This window comes from Helianthus annuus, chromosome 14, assembly GCF_002127325.2.
Source record: "Helianthus annuus cultivar XRQ/B chromosome 14, HanXRQr2.0-SUNRISE, whole genome shotgun sequence".
NCBI lineage: Eukaryota > Viridiplantae > Streptophyta > Magnoliopsida > Asterales > Asteraceae > Helianthus > Helianthus annuus.
This window is the reverse complement of record NC_035446.2, coordinates 32,385,067-32,403,977: the sequence shown is the minus strand read 5'-3', so window position 1 is coordinate 32,403,977 and position 18,911 is coordinate 32,385,067. Positions and strand designations below refer to the sequence as shown.

The following is an 18,911-nucleotide window of genomic DNA, read 5'->3' as shown; positions in this document are numbered from 1 at the left end:
AGTTATTAAAACAATTTCAATTGAATCGGGAAATCAACCAGCTGATATATTCACAAAAGGTCTGGATGTGTATCAACATGACTCCCTAATCAAGAAACTTAACATGCACGATGTGTTTGGATTATAAAATTGAGGGGCGGTGTTAAAATTATCATGTCAATTTTATATTAAAATATATATTTATATTTTTTTCTCTAATCATTTTTTTCTTTTTTTCCTTTTCATGTGGGTTTACTCTTGGACTTAAGCTGGTTAGGCCTCTTTTCCTAGTCTGCCTACTTATGGACCAGCCCTTTTTTGGAGTTTCCTGGCATTCCAAAGATGTTAAAACACCTTTCCTTTTGCTATTTGTGCAGCCATATCTACAGTTGTTCATAGAAGATAATTGGAGCTTGATTGAAGGTTTTTTTTCTTATTGATTGGAGGCTAATTGGTGATTGCCATGTTTATCGCTCCTCTACGCGCTTATTTATTTGAGGGCTTCTTCTTCTTTTGAATACATCGATCAATCATAGTCTTATCATTTTGTTCATCTTTATAATCAGATCCATTGAGATCGAATCAATAATAGTCTTATAGTTCTGTTCATCTCTGTAATCGGATTCATCCGACTTCGCTGTCTTTGTTAAATAAAACAACGATTGTGTTTTGTCTTCAAAATATCACTGTCTTTGACATTTATCGGCTTCCAACTAGGGGTTCTGTGTTGCACATAAATATCTTGGTTCCCAATGCGAGACGTCCGTTGTGTGGCTACTATAACGAGTCAGTTGATGACCTTTTCCCGGGCTCTGTGATCTGTTGGAGGTGCATCTTCACGAGGACGGGTCACCAAAGAGGAAGAAGGCCCTCTATGGGGTTCTTTTAACCGCTCTTTGGTGTAAATGGAGGGCGCAAAATGACGCTATATTTAAGTGGTTCCATGCTCTATTCAAAACTGCTTTGGGGAGATAAAGGCTCTAAGTTTACACAGGATCAAAAGTCGGTCAAATAGGGTTGTTCAAAAAGCTCGTGGCTCGAGGCTCACTCGAAGTTCGCTCGAAAAAAGTTTGAAAAAAGCTCGGCTGGAAGTCAGCTCGGTTTTAAACGAGCTGGCTCGGCTCGGCTCGGTTTGTAAACGAACCGAGCCCGAGCCAAAGTAGGTTCGGTTCGTGGCTCGCTCATTAGTAGGCCCGTTGACTCGTTCATTAGTAGGCCCGTTGACTCGCTCGTTTGGCACGTTTAAATTAAACGCCAAATTATGTGAGTGAGTGTGTTTTATATACGTATATTCTAATATATCTAAGCAATATTATTTAATTAGTAATATGGTTACTTTTTTATCGAAAGAAATTGATTGTTAAGCTATAGTTTTAATTATTAATATAGTAACAATAAATCTTTTCTTATTCATTTTATAGTTCGTTTAAAATTACTATTCCGTTTAACAAATTCGTGGCTCAAGGCTCGCTTGAAGTTCGCTCGAAAAAAATTCGAAAAAAGCTCGGCTCGAAGTCAGCTCAGTTTTAAACGAGTTGGCTCGACTCGATTTGATTTATAAATGAGCCGAGCCTGAGCCCACCCTGGTTTAATTCTGCTCGGCTCGTTTACAGCCCTACGGTCAAAGCAGGGTAATATGGAATGGAGTATTAATATTTGGACTTCTATTGAGTTGGGTAGAATGGGTTGGTAAGATGTTGGTTTGTGTTGTGTTGTCTTTCACTCTTTATTTTGGTTTTGTTCCTGCTATTCATGGTGAATGAATTTGATTGACGTTCAAAAAAAATAGTGGTGGGACCAAAAACCTAGATTTTTATTTACTTTGTTTTATTATTTGTAGATTAATAACATGTGATGTAAACTAGTTAATGCCACCGCTCGCGTTGCGGGGCGATGGCCGAATAATTCTAAATCAATTAAAAAAACACTATTATAGTTTTGTTAGAGAAAAAAAAACTAAAACGATGACAAGACCGTAGTTCTGAGCTCAGGGAAAAACGGTAGTTTGTAAGGATTAATGAGCGAGTTTTAGGAAGCTTCTTGACATGGGGAAAAATTAAATCCAGTCAACTAATAAAAAAAACTTTTATAGTTTTGCTAAAAAAAAACTAAAACGATAGCAATACTGTAATTTGAACCGAGGGCAAAGTTGTATTTTTTGACTTGGGTAAAATCGTAATTTGCCAAAAGTTAAAGTGATGGCAATACTATAAATTTGAACCAGAGACAAAATCGTAATATAACTTTGCACTAAGGACAAAATCGTAATTTTAAGCTGGTGACAAAACTATATTTTTAATTTGAACTGGGGCAAAATCAAAATTTTGAACTGAGGGCAAAATCGTAATTTTGAATAGGGGGAAAAGCATAGTTTTATTTTGAACCAGGCAAAAATATAATTTTAAACTGAAGGAAATCATAATTTTTGAAACGGGGCGAAAATGCAAAGTCGTCATTTTTAGTTTGGGGCAAAATCAAAAAATTATTTTGAGCTGGGGTCAAAATTGTAATATGGGGATAAAATCATAAAGTTGAACCGAGTGCAAAATCGTAATTTTGAGCGAGTGAAAAGAATATACTTTTATTTTGAGCTAGAAGGAAAAACATAATTTTATGTTAAATTAAGGACGAAACCGTAATTTTAAAACGAATATAAAAGAGTAAAACTGTTGGTCCAATGAGGTAGTGCCACGCAGCTGCGTGGCACTATTCCTGAAGCTTCCTTTTGTATATGTTACAAATGTGAAAAGACTAGATGTCCCTGATGTTTTAAAAACATATAGTGCTTTTTGCAAGACTTTTCATCTTTGTAAAATGCTGCAATTATAAAGAAATCACAAGGACCAAAATTGCAGTTTGCTCAAATTATTGTCATCACATTGAAAAAAAAAATAAGATTCATTTCACACAATTAATGAGAAATTTTAATACAAACATGTAACAAATTTTAATACCAAAACACTGGAAACAAAAAATAAGATTCTTTTCACACAATTAATGAGAAATTTTAATACCAAAACATGTAACGAAGTAAACTCATTTTTGTCACGTTTATTCACAAATAATATGAGAAATCTGAATACTAAAGCAAAACGAAAACAAGACAACATTACAAGTCTAACAAAGGAATATTTATATTCAAACACATCATCAATATTCCGATTTTTTTTTTCCACAGTTGCAATTTACACAAGCTACACAATTGGTGATGGAGTTGCACTTGATGGTTCAATCTTTCTCATTGTAAACCCGGGTGGCGGGTGCGAACTACTATCTTCGTCTTGATATATATACGCGAACCCGCCATGTCGGGTCATATCCATTCCTTGTAGTTCATCTTCTTTCGACACCCGCAACAACTTGAGTTTCTTCAAAATGTAGAAAAGTGGACCCATGGTGGCACTCACCCATCCAAAGATCACTAGTATTTGGATGATCTGAGCTGCTAGCAACTTTCCGCCACCGCCCATGAACAGCCCGTAAGGCCGCCCGGTTGCGTACACCTCGTGAACATAGCGTTTCTTAGCAAACAAACCGGTAAACAATAGGCCCCATGCCCCACACCCTCCGTGTAACTGCGCGGCCTCTAGTGGGTCGTCAAACTTCAACTTTTCCGCGAGTTTGTTACATCCTATTAGAACCCAGGATGCAACAAAGCCACAAACAATTGCGGCCCATGGCTCCACCACTGCGCAACCAGATGTAATGGCGGCAAAACCACCTAGCAAGCCATTACAAACGTCGGTCACATTCCAGTGACCGACTAGTAGTCGCTTGCTAAACAATGTGGTTAGCGCGGCAGTGCATCCGGCTAGTGTGGTGGTGACCGCGGTTCTTCCAACCGCACTCCATTGGCCATAAAAAGCGTCTGAAGTGTTGTAGGATTTTGAGATTGTTAGAAATGAACCGGGGTTGAAACCATACCAACCGAACCATAGAAGGAATGTACCCAAAACCACAAGGGACGCACTATGGCCTCGTAAGGCCACGGATCGCCCAGTGCGATCGAACCGTCCGATTCTTGGACCTTCGATTAGCGCACCCCATAGACCGGCGATCCCACCCACCATGTGGACCACACCCGATCCAGCGAAATCGATGGCTCCTGAATCAAATAGGAGGCTACCGCTTGTTCTTGAGGCACTGGCCCAACCATCACTGGACCACACCCAGTGTGACACTATAGGATACACAAAACCTGTAAAAATTTATATAATCGAAAGTTAGCCGTTAGTCTTGTGTTAGATTTTAATCTTCCAAAACGTCAACCAAAAAATCTAACACAATTATTGCTTCTTTGTGCATAGTTATTCAAATTGTGCTTAAAGTTTAACACATGAATTCGAAACGTGAAAGAGATGCACATAAACATCAATCAAATTTAGTTAAAGTATCGTGTATAATTAATTATCTACTAACATTTTTTTACTAGTTTCTACTTTATTAAATTGAAACAATTATATTACCATCATATATATTGAAAGTTTTAAAATCTAATAAACAATTATATTATCATTATATATATTGAAAGTTTTGAATACAAATAGGTTTTAACATATGAAGGTGCGAAGTGACCAAATAATATGTGAAGTTATGTACTATAACATGCGTAATTATGGTTAACCCAACCAATGCGTAATTTGAGTTTAACCCATGCATAATTTTCATGTTTGATGACATGTTGGATTTTAATTTTTTAACATGCGTATTTTAAAAATGAATATATGTAATCTATACTATATAATAAAAGAAATCAATTAAGGGACACTTGTCATTATTCTAGACCATCCTTAATCGTAGATAATTATTATTTAATTAAAATCATATAAATCTTATCAACTCTAAATTATTGGCATAAATTTGATTTTAATTCCTTGAAGTCAAAAGAGTTGTATAATTATATATTTATTTACTTAGAATTCGTTAATCAACAAAAAAAATCGGTTATCACATGATGAATGTTTATTATCATCATCATTAATCATTCAGATAATAATCAAAATTTTAATTGAGAAATTACAGTTTGTGAAAAGAAATAATGATTTTCAAAGGATAAATTATACTTGGATAACTGATTTTAAACATAAAAATTTGGATTTTTTTTAAATACAACTTTTATATGATCAAACCAAAAATTTAAAATAGTATTAACCTAATTTAAAAAATAAAAAAAAAATCCATTTTGATTTAGAAAGATTTTTTTTAACAATAGATAAATCCGTGTAATACAAATGGTTTTAAAGATATAACTTTTTTATTATTTGCTATATAGTATTAGATTTAATTAACCTGTATAATACACGAAGTTTTTTTTTTTTAAATATAACTTTGATATTATCAAACCAAAAATTTAAAATAGTATTAACGTAATTTAGAAAAATAATAAAAAAAGTCCATTTTGATTTAGAAAGATTTTTTTAACAATAGATAAACCCGTTTAATAAACAAGGTTTTTATAAATATAACTTTTTTATAGTATTTGCTATATAGTATAGATTTATTCAACCTGTACAATATACAAAGTTTTATTAAAATATAACTTTTATATTATTTAGTATATAAAATTATATTTCTTCCACCCATGAATACACAAGGTTTTTTTTTTAAATATATAAGTTTTTTATTGTTTGGTATATAAAATTGCATTTATTTAACCCGCACAATACACGAAGTTCTTAAAGATATATAACTTTTTTATTATTTAATATATAAAATTATATTTAATCAACACATATAATAAATGAGGTTTTTAAAAATATATTATTTTTTATTTAATACATAAATTGCTTTTATTCTAGACCATCCTTAATCGTAGATAATTATTATTTAACTAAAATCATATAAATCCTATCAACTCTAAATTATTGGCATAAATTTGATTTTAATTCCTTGAAGTCAAAAGAGTTGTATAATTATATATTTATTTATTTAGAATTCGTTAATGAACAAAAAAAAAAATCGGTTATCACATGATGAATGTTTATTATCATCATCATTAATCATTCAGATAATAATCAAAATTTTAATTGAGAAATTACGGTTTGTGAAAAGAAATAATGATTTTCAAAGGATAAATTATACTTGGATAACTGATTTTAAACATAAAAATTTGGATTTTTTTAATAGAACTTTTATATGATCAAACCAAAAATTTAAAATAGTATTAACCTAATTTAAAAAATAAAAAAAATCCATTTTGATTTAGAAAGATTTTTTTTAACAATAGATAAATCTGTGTAATACAAATGGTTTTAAAGATATAACTTTTTTATTATTTGCTATATAGTATTAGATTTAATTAACCCGTAAAATACACGAAGTTTTTTTAAAATATAACTTTGATATTATCAAACCAAAAATTTAAAATAGTATTAACGTAATTTAGAAAAATAATAAAAAAGTCCGTTTTGATTTAGAAAGATTTTTTTAACAATAGATAAACCCGTTTAATAAACAAGGTTTTTATAAATATAACTTTTTTATAGTATTTGCTATATAGTATAGATTTATTCAACATGTACAATATATAAAGTTTTATTAAAATATAACTTTTATATTATTTAGTATATAAAATTATATTTCTTCCACCCATGAATACACAAGGTTTTTTTTTTTAAATATATAAGTTTTTTATTGTTTGGTATATAAAATTACATTTATTTAACCCGCACAATACACGAAGTTATTAAAGATATAAATTTTTTATTATTTAATATATAAAATTATATTTAATCAACACATATAATAAATCAGGTTTTTAAAAATATATTATTTTTTATTTAATATATAAATTGCTTTTATTCTACCCGTGTAATATACACGGGGTTCTAATCTAGTTCACTTTGTACCTTAACACGTTAAGGGGCTATTGTAGATTAACTTTCCCCTATATTGATATTACCGCTACATATATATGTGTGTGTGTAGGGTTGGGATGAGTTCAATGGGGAACATCAAAAAAGTTAGGAATCACGGAATCACTAATTTTACATGTAAAAAATCAACAAAAATATTTTTAAATAGAAAAAAATTGTAATTTTTTTTGGACTATTTTTTTATTTTTCTATTTCTCAAAAAGTTTTATTAAAACGGATTTTATATGCGTTTATATGAAAAGGTTAAAAAATTAGAAAAAAATATTTTTTTTACATATAAGATTGATTTTTTATTACTCTTTCACATTTTACATTGTTCCTCCGTTTTTTATTTTTTAGGATTTCTTATTAAACCTCATAATTATATGAAAAGGTTAAAAAATTAGAAAAAAAAAATATTTTTTTTACATATAAGATTGATTTTTTATTACTCTTTCACATTTTACATTGTTCCTCCGTTTTTTATTTTTTAGGATTTCTTATTAAACCTCATAATATATGTGTATATACTATATGTGTATATGTATGTTAAGCAGCGGCGGAGCTTGACCAAAAGTTTCGAGGGGGCGTAAAGTGATTGGACCCAATTTTTTTTTCCTTCCGTTATGTTTAGGGTCGGGTCGGGCTGGCTATTCGATTCAAGTCGGGTCAAATAATAATAGTTCTAAATAAAACAAAGTGTATATTTACCAAACTACCCATTATTTATATGCAAAGTTTACAAATATTTAGGATATACAATTTGGGAAAAATAATCGGAGGGGGGATCCTATATAATATTAAAATTTTCGGACGAAAAATCAAAACTTATACACTTCTAACCGAAACATTGGAGTGGACGGGTGCACCCCTGGGCACCCATTATACTTCGCCCCTAATGTTAAGGGCACGCTCCATTACATAATCAAAATTATTTCAAGAACTACGTGTACATGATGTCAATAAAAATAGTAAAATTAAAAAGGGGAATTGGCCTGTAATAATCCCACCTAGACCTTATTGGCCATTAATAATCCCACCTCAGAATATTCCCCCCACCAGTCCCACCTTTCATCTATTTTTCCTACAATGGTCCCCCGTTAAAAAAACTTAACGGAGTTAAGCTTTTTTCCAAATTACAAACTGATTTTTTAGGGCTTTTAATCAGAACGATGATACGAGTTCATTGATGTAAAACTTACTTCGAAATGGTGCTCCAAGTGACTTAATTTTGGTTAATTAGAAATTTAAACACCCGAATTGAAGCGCCGTTTTCATCGTTTGGAGCATCGTTTCGAGGCAAGTTTTACATCAATGGACTCGTATCGTCATTCTAATCAAAAGCCCTAAAAAATCTGTTTGTAATTTGGAAAAAAGCTTAACTCCGTTAAGTTTTTTTAACGGGGGACCATTGTAGGAAAAATATGTGAAAGGTGGGACTGGTGAGGGGAATATTCTGAGGTGGAATTATTAATGGCCAATAAGGTTTAGGTGGGATTATTACAGGCCAATTTCCCAATTAAAAAAGTAAATTGGTTTCATTTCTTTCTCGTTTTCCTTTGACTATGTGTGTAGCCAAAATATTATCAATTTCTTATCTTTTAAATAAATTTTTAAGATATTGACATATATGCCACTCGATTTGTATATATAATAAATAGTGTATATAAAGGTTAAAATGGTAGTTCGAGTTTCCTTTATGTATTATAAAAGTCAAATTGTCATGCAGACTTTATAGACTGAATTAATTATTGAATGGGTCACTGGATGTAGATTCATTTCAGCTTCTCAATAAATAAATTACTATATATTATTATATCGTTATTTGTTAAAATAACTTAAATAAAAGTCAAGCAAAACTATTAACCAGTCTGTCTAAAACAATAAGAATAATATTAAATTTCAATTTGCTACAGAAAATTTGATTCGCTGTTGAAAATATCATATCTTTAATAGTTATTAAGATTATATAATACATTTCCACTTTTGATGCTGAAAGCTACGATACATAACATTTTTTTTTTACGGTGACTTTCTTTTTTAATAACTCAATTCCACACCGTCTAAACGGCGGTCCTAGCCAAGATCTGTGCAGACTGTGTTGTCTTAATCGGGTCTGCGCTGGATTGATCAGATTTGGTTAAAGCATTACCCCGGAAACCGTACCACCTCCACACAAGAAGATATCTTTTTTATACTTTTTTGGTTCGTTTATTACTATTTTTTTTGTAACAAATATATTCAAATAAGGTAGTAAGTAAAGATGAGCAAGCAAAACTAATTACTAACCTGTCAAGAAGGAAGAGTAAATAAGGTAAGCCACAAACTGAGTTCTCTCAGCAATGGAACCACTGGTGATCCCAGCAGCTGCTATAGCAAATGCCCACTGGTACAGGAAGAAACTATAGTCGTAACTCGACGAAGGGATCGATTTCAACCCGAAGTAATGTTTCCCGATAAATCCGTTGGACGGTCCACCAAAGGCGAAAGCAAACCCGAATATGTAGTACGAAATACCTCCAGCCGCAGCGTCCAACACGTTGGTGAGCATGATGTTCATCGTGTTTTTGGCTCGGACCGACCCAGCGCAAAGCATGGCGAACCCGAGTTGCATGGCGAACACGAGGTAGGCCGAGAAGAGGAGGTAGGTGTTGTCTATGGCGTATGTTGTGTTGGTGAATTTGTCTGAGGTGGCGGTGAAGCGGGTGCATATGTAGTCGGCTGCGGCGGTGGCGTTGGCCGCGAGGCCGAGGAGAGGGGTTAGCTCATCGGCGGAGCAAGTAGGGAAGGATGCCATCGTGAAGGAGGATTAGGGTGGTTGATCGAACGAAAATGGTTATTGAGATAGTGATTTTATAGTGAGTCTTGATTCCAAGTCAACGGTTTTTCATGACCCCCTGGAAGACAAATTGTGCCAGTATTTAATGTTGTGGTTTATGATGACCGTATAAGTTGAATATTCTATAACCAAGATTTTATATATAAACCTATTGGTGCAGTAGTTGTAAGAAAGAGACTTAGTCTTTCAACTTATCCAGGTTTAATTCCTGCGTTTAGCGTTTAGGTAGTGTTCGTTTCATGGATTGTAATGGAATTGAAATAAGAATTTGTATAGAAATCAAAATTTGATTTGTAATTTTGTTGTGTTTATTTTTTAAAATGGAATGAAATTTGGGTAGAATGAGAACGTAGATTCTCTTCCTTGTGTTGTTGTTCAATTCCAATTTAGTTTCTTATTGAAACCAATAAAATAAGGAGTATAATCAACATTTCAATTCTCTTAAGATTTCATTCCATTCTGTGAAATGAACACTATGCGGCACTTGGTGAGTTTGGGAGACTAGGCGAGTAGACGGCGATGGCTAGTTCGATCCTTGAACTGAGCGGGTTTTACCTCACCGCACTGTCGTGTCTTCGGGCGAGTGTTCACGGCCTTTGGTAGGTGAGGGTTTTCCCCAGTTTGGAAGACGAGTGTATCCCGATATGGTGAATTTCGCTAGTAGTCCATTTGAATGATTGGTTGGCAGTTCAAAAAAAAAGATTTTATATAAAAAAGCTTAAGCTGTAATAAGTAAATTATAATTTACTAATCGATAATAATAATATGTAATGTTAATATATATTATATAATTACGCCATGCTTGCGGTATGCGCATATAATGTACATATGTGTGGCGCTTTGTAGGCAAAAGTGAAAGTGCACTATTTTAACGTTATTTTACTAATTTCGTGAAAATAATGTTAAAAGAGGGGGATGCTTAATCATGCATCATGTGGTGGTGTTGATAGACGAAAGACAAGAGAGCACATGCACTAAATGGCCTTTGTCTTAATTGACGAGTGTTATGCGCCTTATGTCCAAGGCTTGATGCAAAACTACCATCGAGTCGGTGGTCTCACTGGAAGCAGTCTCTCTATTACTATGGGGTAGAGGTAAGGTTTACTTTTCTCAGACCCAATCTTAGTTTTGTTGTTGGTGAGATTTAGTGAGTATGATGATGGTGATAATATATATATATATATATATATATATATATATAGGGTTGGGCTATATAGAAAACCCTATATATATAAAAAACCCTAGAAAACCCAAGCTCCCGACATTTTTTTTTTTTTTGAAAAAAATAACACATGTAATATACATGTTTTTAAGACTTTTGGGCCAAAAAAATCAAAAAAGCGCCGAAGGGATAATTTAAAAAAAAAAAGTTTCAGCAAATTTCAGCAAATTTATGTCTTTTTTGCCTAACACATGTTAGGCACTGAAATTTGTTTATTTTTTTTTAAAAAATCCCTTCGGCATTTTTTTTGTTTTTTTTTTTTGGCCCAAAACACTCTAAAACATGTATATTACATGTGTAATTTTTTTCAAAAAAAAAAAAATGTCGGGAGGTTGGGTAAAAATGGGTTCCCATTTGGGTTTCCAGAGTTTTCTAAGAATTTTAGGGTTTTTTGTCTAGCATTACCCTATATAATGAAAATTTTAATTTCTATCTTAGTTGATTATGCAAATTCCACTATAACGGACAAGAACATCGTGTGCCCTTAGTGCACATTGATTGCTTTATATCTCAATAAAAATTTTGTAAATTGTTTTGACACGAAATAAGTGAAAGTTAGAAATACACAGAATGAATGTCATTATTTACGTTGCAAGTATAGATTATTTTTGAGAGGTTACAGTTTAAATTATAAATAATAAAGTAGAAGTAAATCGATTTAATTTGAACCGAGAGAAAATAAGATATCACAATCACACTTGTGGTATGGCACAATCACACTTGTGGTATGGATATTTGTGACTTCTAAATTTAAATTCAAATTGATAATAAAGAGTTTACTTTTCTTAAATAATAAAGAGTTTACTTTTTTAATAAAACGTACTTTCTAAGCATTCATATCCTAAATTCAAATTTTGATCTAGTCAACTATCTGATTCATTTTTAACAACTTTTTTTTTCTTATTTTGTCGGCTTCGTTTATTAACAATGATATTCAACCCAAATCTGTACGTTTCTAATTAAACCAATTGAAACCGTTACTTCTTACAAAAATCTTCTGTAGTCAGAAATAGAATAATAGTATACAAATTCTGAAGGAAATTGTACAATACATAATTAATTATAGAACCATCAGTGCTACTCTAGTGGTGGCTATGGTGGGCTCGGATGAGTTTTCCCTCCAGGTCTTAGGTTCGAGTCTGGGTGATAGGAGTTTATTATTGAGGGGTTTAAATTGGGGATCTATTATGCGAGGGTCTCTCTAGCGTGGACTCAGTTAAAACAACGTATGCTAGACCTTCCGACATTCACGAATAATTCACATCTTTCAAAAAAAAATTAATTACAGGTTGATAAAGTTTCATTGCATGATATTAAATTGTAAGCTTTCAAATCATACTCAACCACTCCTCTTTTGTGGGAAGCAAGTAGCTTTTGACCTTTTAGTGTGTTAAAGACCAATGAACGAAAACTGAAGGATCGTTCCTTTGTAGAGTCTTCGCATTCGCCGAGCTCATTCGCTGTGTGTTCATCTCATACTACTTACCATCTATGACGGATTCAGGATTTTAATCTATCGGCTTCCTTTTGGTAAATTCATTTTAATTCTTACTAACTTTTTCTAAATTCTATAAGGTTCTAACTATTTTTTTTTTCATTTTTTTCGAACGCATTGTGTTCTTAGAAACCTACAAATGTGGATTGGATCCGCCCTGCTTACCATTGGTTCCCACTTTGGGAATTTGTTGTTTTAACAATGAAATTTTAGCTCATCTTTTTAGAATTTTTAGGGCATTTGAAATAATATTTGTGAGGAAATTGAAATGTTTTAAATAACTAAAATTTCAAAGAATTGTAATTGAAGAATTGTGAAATACATAAACGAAAAAAGAGAAGCGTGTACCCTTGACCAATTAGAGAGGAGAGCTATATGAGGATTGAGGAAGACTGTGATTCGACGGTAGTTGTTCTTAGTTCTTTAGAGAATGTAGGGATTTTTTTGAGCTTATCCGTCACTTAATCAATCTATATCCAGGGGATTCCAAAAAAGTAGAAGGATCCCGGTTTATCATTTATTAAGAGAATAGGTCACGTTCAAGCGGTCTGTCTTTCTTTCTTCAAGTACACATGAGCCCACATGCACGAGACACCAATTACTTAGAAAATAACAGAATCTGTAATGGAAATAGAGTTTTACCCAAGTCATTAGATCCAGTGACTTATGCGTCAAATTGGTTATTTACATGATCAAACACAACATACAAGAAATACTAGAAGCCACATGACATTTTTCTAACTAAAGCCAAACTAAGCTAAAGGGGGGATAGGCCCCAAAGCAAGGCAAAAAATGAGCATCGAAGTTAGCATATGAGAAGAAGTGCTTAAAACAAAGTATAAGGGCGACCACCTTCAACATGAAAGACTTTCTAGAAGTAGGCTATGTCATCACAGCCCGCCTGTGGAAGAGGGTTGCGCAGCTCATTCAGTTAATCCTAATATGGTATGCAATTTCCATCTCTTCTATAATCGACACTATGAATATCGTAAGATAAGAAATGTCACACCCCAACCGATAGCGGAAACATTAGAGTGAGAGGAAAACGAGATTGCAAGAGACTTCATAACACTATATATGACAATATTTAATAAAATCAAATTTTCATTTCATTGCAAAACTCAAGTACATCGTTTTGAAACAAATACAACAACATAATCAAAGAAACAAAATACGACATAAGTACTAAAATTAAAATGGGTTTCTAGTTCATCCTACTAGATTCCGTTCATCATCGTCGTCATCAAATTCCTACAACACGTATTAAAGTATAGTTCAAAACAAAAATATTGGCGAGTATACAAGTTTGATTACTAGCATAAGTATAAAAGTTTAAATAAATCCACATGGCATAATTGTTAACTTAACTAACATACAATACTAGCATGCAGCTATACAAGTCAAACCAAAGATTCGTGTTAGCGTAATCTATTCATAGCAATGAATAGACCGTTTTGTGTACTTAACATGACCTTGATGTGCTGAAAATGGGTTAAATAAAACTAACTAAAATACCCTAATTCTAGACTCTCTAAGCTTTAAATTTATAAACTAAGACTCGACCTAAACCCTAAACACACAATCGGCAAGTGAACCGATCGAATGTAGTAAAGCTAAAGTAAGTCCGAGTATCGAACCCACAGGACTCTACTGACTACGCTAAGACTCTATCTAGACTCGGACTGACACGACATACTAAATTTGTTTATTAATTTGGGGGGGTTTCTAAAAATCCTAGATAAAATAATAAAATAATACTAGCAAGCAAGACACGAACACAAGCAAAGGGTCGAATCAGTGAGAATAAAGACTACCTAGGCTAGACGCAGGCTAAACTCGGAATGGATTCCTAAATGATAATGATGTGGTGTGAAACCGGGATCTTAAAATTCTCACCTCTAGGGAAATCTAAGGACCCCTAATCCCTCTCAAGAGCACACTAAGATTCCCGAGAGGTTGTTAAACTACCGGTTTTCTAGATTTCTTGTCAGTCCTCTAGTTTCTTGAAAGTGCTTATGTAAGACGCTCTACTTTGCCGCGCGAACGTCTAAAGCAACTATGGGTTCAATCTTGGCTTGATAGACAATGGGTGGTTAATTCCTTTTAACTACTCCTAGACCTACCAATATCCTCGAGCCTTTCCGCGACGAGTCTAGCAGCACACTTGATTTTAATTAATTACCGAATATTGTTCCTAAGGTTACTAGTGCACTTTTCACCCTAGAGAATTAATGACCTATTATGTGATATAGACACTCACCTAAGCCAAAAACCCTAATTCAACTCTATTCCGTGATAAAGACCGTCACCAAGAATTGAATGGAACAAATAAACGATTAACTAAGAAATCACAAGCATACAAACGCACCAAGACAAACTAACATAGTGTTTACAATGCAAGAAAAATCACAACCACATCAATAATCATATAAAAATCCAATCTTCGTTATGCCATAATCATCGCCTAGGTAGTTTATGAGTTTTAGCCGGAAAACATAATCAGAAACAAAGTCAAAATCAAGGTATCAACTGAATTCATCGTTAACAAAATCTAAACAAACAAAGAATGCAAGAAATAGGTGTATAAAACCCGAATCTTCACTCCCGAATGCTCAAGAATGCTTTCCCGATGATTCCTAGCTTCCGGTATGCCTCCGACACGTTCACAGCCTTCAATCAGCAGCTAAAACAGCCCCAAAGATGCCCTAGTTCGTCAATAATCGGCTGCTGATGCGAACATGTGTTTTTATAACCGAAAACCCTAACTTGCCATGCAATCCTCGTAAGTTTGCCGACATAACAACTTTAGGCGGCCCGCATGAAGTATTAGCTTGATCTTTCGCGGGTCGCCTAAGCTAATAACTCCTGAGTTGTTTTACAAGATGCTCGCGGCCCGCCTCATGTTTCTGTTCAAGTTTACGCGGGGCGCGAGAGGGTGTATTTCTTCTGATTCTTTATTAAGTCAAAGCGACCCGCCTGGGAATGCATGTTTAGTCAACGCGGGTCGCCTGGAGGCTCCAGAATTTACAATTTTCTTCGTTTCAGCTCCCGACTTCCTCGGTTTCCGTGCCAGCCTTTCGCCATTCAATATTCCTGCTCGGTTTCACTCCTTTTGGCTGGAAAAACCTGGAAACATAAATAAATCAATAGTATGTACGTTCTAAACTAAATCGACACTAAAACTAACTAACTAACGACTAAAACCGACGCGAATACCGATGTATTTTGCAATACATCAAATATCCCCACACTTATCTTTTTTTCGTCCTCGAAAAAGAATAATGCAAACGGAATCATAGTCAAGATAGTCGATCGGGACAAAAACTTAGATTATTTTATTAAATCGATACTCGTGTTAGCCGCGATTGCAAGTATAATGATCCTCTTAAACCCAACCCGGTTTCAAGCCCTTATCATGCAATTTAGGTTCAAGTTCGGTCAATCCACCTAGGGTCTCACGCTAGAAATTGCAAGTCCACCTACTCCCCCCTCAAGCTTATAGGACAAAAGGAACCACCACTGGGTTATTTCCTAACCGCCTTATACCAAGATCAAGAGAGTTTAAAATCAAATCTATTTTTCCATTTTTTTTTTCATTTTTTTTTTCTTTCATTTACGAGCGTAGACGTTGCTTTCCCTAATCCTAGAGGTATTCCGGCTGTAGAGTCGCTATCCCCAACCACAGATTACATAGGCCTCGGTACTTTTTATTTATTTTGCAAGGTCGATTTCACACATTCTAGCGGTATTCCGGCTGTAGAGTCGCTATCCCCAACCACAGATTACATAGAATGGCTACTTTCATTTAGTTTCTAGCTCGCTTATTTATTTATTATTTTTTTTTCTTTTTCGACGAGATAATGACCAAAAACTCTAACGATCTTAGCTTATAACGGCATCCCTTATACTATTATTGGCGGTTTCAATTTCCCCACTTTCCCTAGATGAGAACCCACTAGTAGACCGACAATTAGGTATAATTAATATCAAAGGAACCCGAAACCGAATCAAGCCTACCCGCGCATCCCAAACTAGACACAAGCTCAATTATATTATCTCATATTATTATTATTTGAACCCGATCAAAAACCCGACTTTTCTATCATTTTCCGTTTTTATTTTGCAAACTTCTTATTTCAAAAGACATTTTTCTATTTTTTAATTTTTTTGGATTTTTTTTTTTTTTTTTTTTTTTTTTTAAAAACTCACTAACTACAAGTTCCCATCCCCACACTTGAATGTTGCATTGTCCCTAATGCAAGGATGAAAACCGGACTCCTAAAAACCCAAAACAAAAATATAATAAAATAATATACAAGTATACAAGTGGAACGACTTAGCTGAATCATATGTGAGACTGTCAATATGCCAGTCGATACCACACATGCCCTCCAATCCATAACGCGCTCAGCAAACTGTACTAACTCGGACACGCGAACGGAAGCGGCAAAACAACCTAACAAATCACACATACCAAACCCAAAATAATATATACGATCAAAGCATCAACCAACAAGTATCATCCAACCCAAAAACCCAACCAACCAAATATATCGTATTATACAAACCGACTATCGAGGATTAAAACAGCATAAAAATAAAACAAAAGATATAACCGCTGCTATCACTGCTGCTCATCCTCATGCATCTCCACTATCCTGCTCCTCCTCTCCACCAGCGGGACCCCCCTGCTGTGGCTGCAGTGCTGGTGGTAGCTGTAACTGAAAGTGATCATACAGACCCTGAAAACCCAGCTGCATCTCATGTCTCACCTGCTCGACCTGATCATACAAACCCTCTAACGTAAGCGGCTCCGACCGCGGCTGCCTGAATGGATACTCCCTAGCTGGGAGCTGATGTCGCTGAAGTGGCACCTGGTACCGCTCCGGAATCGTAGTGGTCGCTGCCTCCTCGGCAGTCGGATCCGGAGACGGTGGTGCTGGCAAAACCTCTGTCCACGCTAGCGGCTCAATGAATGTGACAATCCCGGCTAGCTGTAGACTCCTCAACTCCACAAGAGATGGAGCGGGGCCCGCAGTCATCCTATCAGCTGGAAACCTAGCAAACACTCCTAAATTGGCGGCCAACAAAGTGATATACGGCCCACCATACAACCTGGCCGTACTACCCCCCTTCTTCGGCCTCGCCAAAGACCACGCCAGAATACTAGCTAAATTGGCTGGCCGCCTCTCAACCATGCACATCAAGCAGAACAAACTATGCTGGTTCACCTTATCTCCCTCGTGCTTTCCTATCAGCGTAGAACATAGAATCTTATGCACGAACCTATAAACTGGATCCCTAATGTCCGACGCCACCAAATTGCTAGAAAACGGTGAAATAGCAATGGTGTGCCAGAAACGTGCTAAATCCTCCTTCACAACACACGCCTCCGCTGGGTCCCTCATCACCTGCCTCAGTAAACTCCTAAACTCAGCTGACCCAACCTCCTCAGCTGAATACAACCCTGTCGCCTCTGCAAACTGAATCAGGCTCATATTGTAAACCTGTTTTCCTAATGCAAACGACACTACATCTGACTGATCAAACCCCCCTGGGTGCCTATAAATAAACGTGGAGTGAAACTCCATAGTCAGCTCTAAATACTGTGGCCACTCACACTCCACTGCCCACCTAAACTTATCACCCAGCAACTCCTGAACTCTCTCAACCTGCCCTAACCTCCTAAGCAACTCCCAGTCAATCCGCTTACTTTCTAACAACCTCACATTCTTCAACGCCTCAAATTTCATAAACTCGTACGATCCTACCTCAAACCGCAACAACGGACTCTGAACCAACCTATCACTCTGTCCATGTGGGGTCCCAGCATCCCTATACCTAATCTCCCGAAGCACTGGAGTACCCGGCTGCTCCGATGCAGCCGTCTGCGAACGAGTAGTGCGCCTCTTGCGCTTGGTGCCTGACGACGTTCCTTCACCTGACATCCTGTTCACAAAGAATCAAACAAACACGCAAAACAGGTGAACCGTTAGTAATCACAAACTATTTTTGTTCTTTTTGAATTTTTTAATTTTTTTTTTTTTTTTTTTTTTAAATAATAAAATAATATTATAATAGTGTACAATCGGACGACGACCGTATAGCATTTCGTTCGCGGCCGTCGTTCGACACAAGTGCATATCACACAACAACTCGAAACTAGGCCAACCTCGCCCGAATGGAGATTGAGTACGGGCGACGCGGCCTAAAATCGAACGGTGCAATAGTATGCGCACGACACGACTTAACAAGACGCAACTACGACTCGAAACACACTCATGGACCCTAAACGACGCGAAACTAGACACTACGACACTTAAGACTCATTTTACAAAAAATTTACAACATATACCCCCTCCCGGCACCTTGCTCGCCCACGAGCAATCCGAAGTGCCGAGAAATAGAAACAACTCACGTGTGGAAGCAATGGAAACGAGGCGCGTGATGTTGTGGAAAGAATTGTGCATTTTATGTGAAAAGCGCGCCTACGCTTCCCCACACTTATCCTATAACGACCGT

General features: G+C 35.2%; 1 protein-coding gene across 1 annotated transcript; it reads right to left on the bottom strand.

Moving 5' to 3' along the window:
- Window positions 1–2,962: 2,962 nt before the first annotated feature.
- On the bottom strand, window positions 2,963–9,729 carry LOC110918658 (ammonium transporter 1 member 2). The gene is made up of 2 exons (XM_022162933.2): window positions 9,123–9,729; window positions 2,963–4,177 (listed from the first exon to the last, which is right to left on the bottom strand). Exons 1-2 carry the CDS (start codon window positions 9,628–9,630, stop codon window positions 3,174–3,176), a joined length of 1,512 nt encoding a protein of 503 aa, XP_022018625.1. The 5' UTR covers window positions 9,631–9,729; the 3' UTR covers window positions 2,963–3,173.
- Between the last annotated feature and the right edge of the window lie 9,182 nt (window positions 9,730–18,911).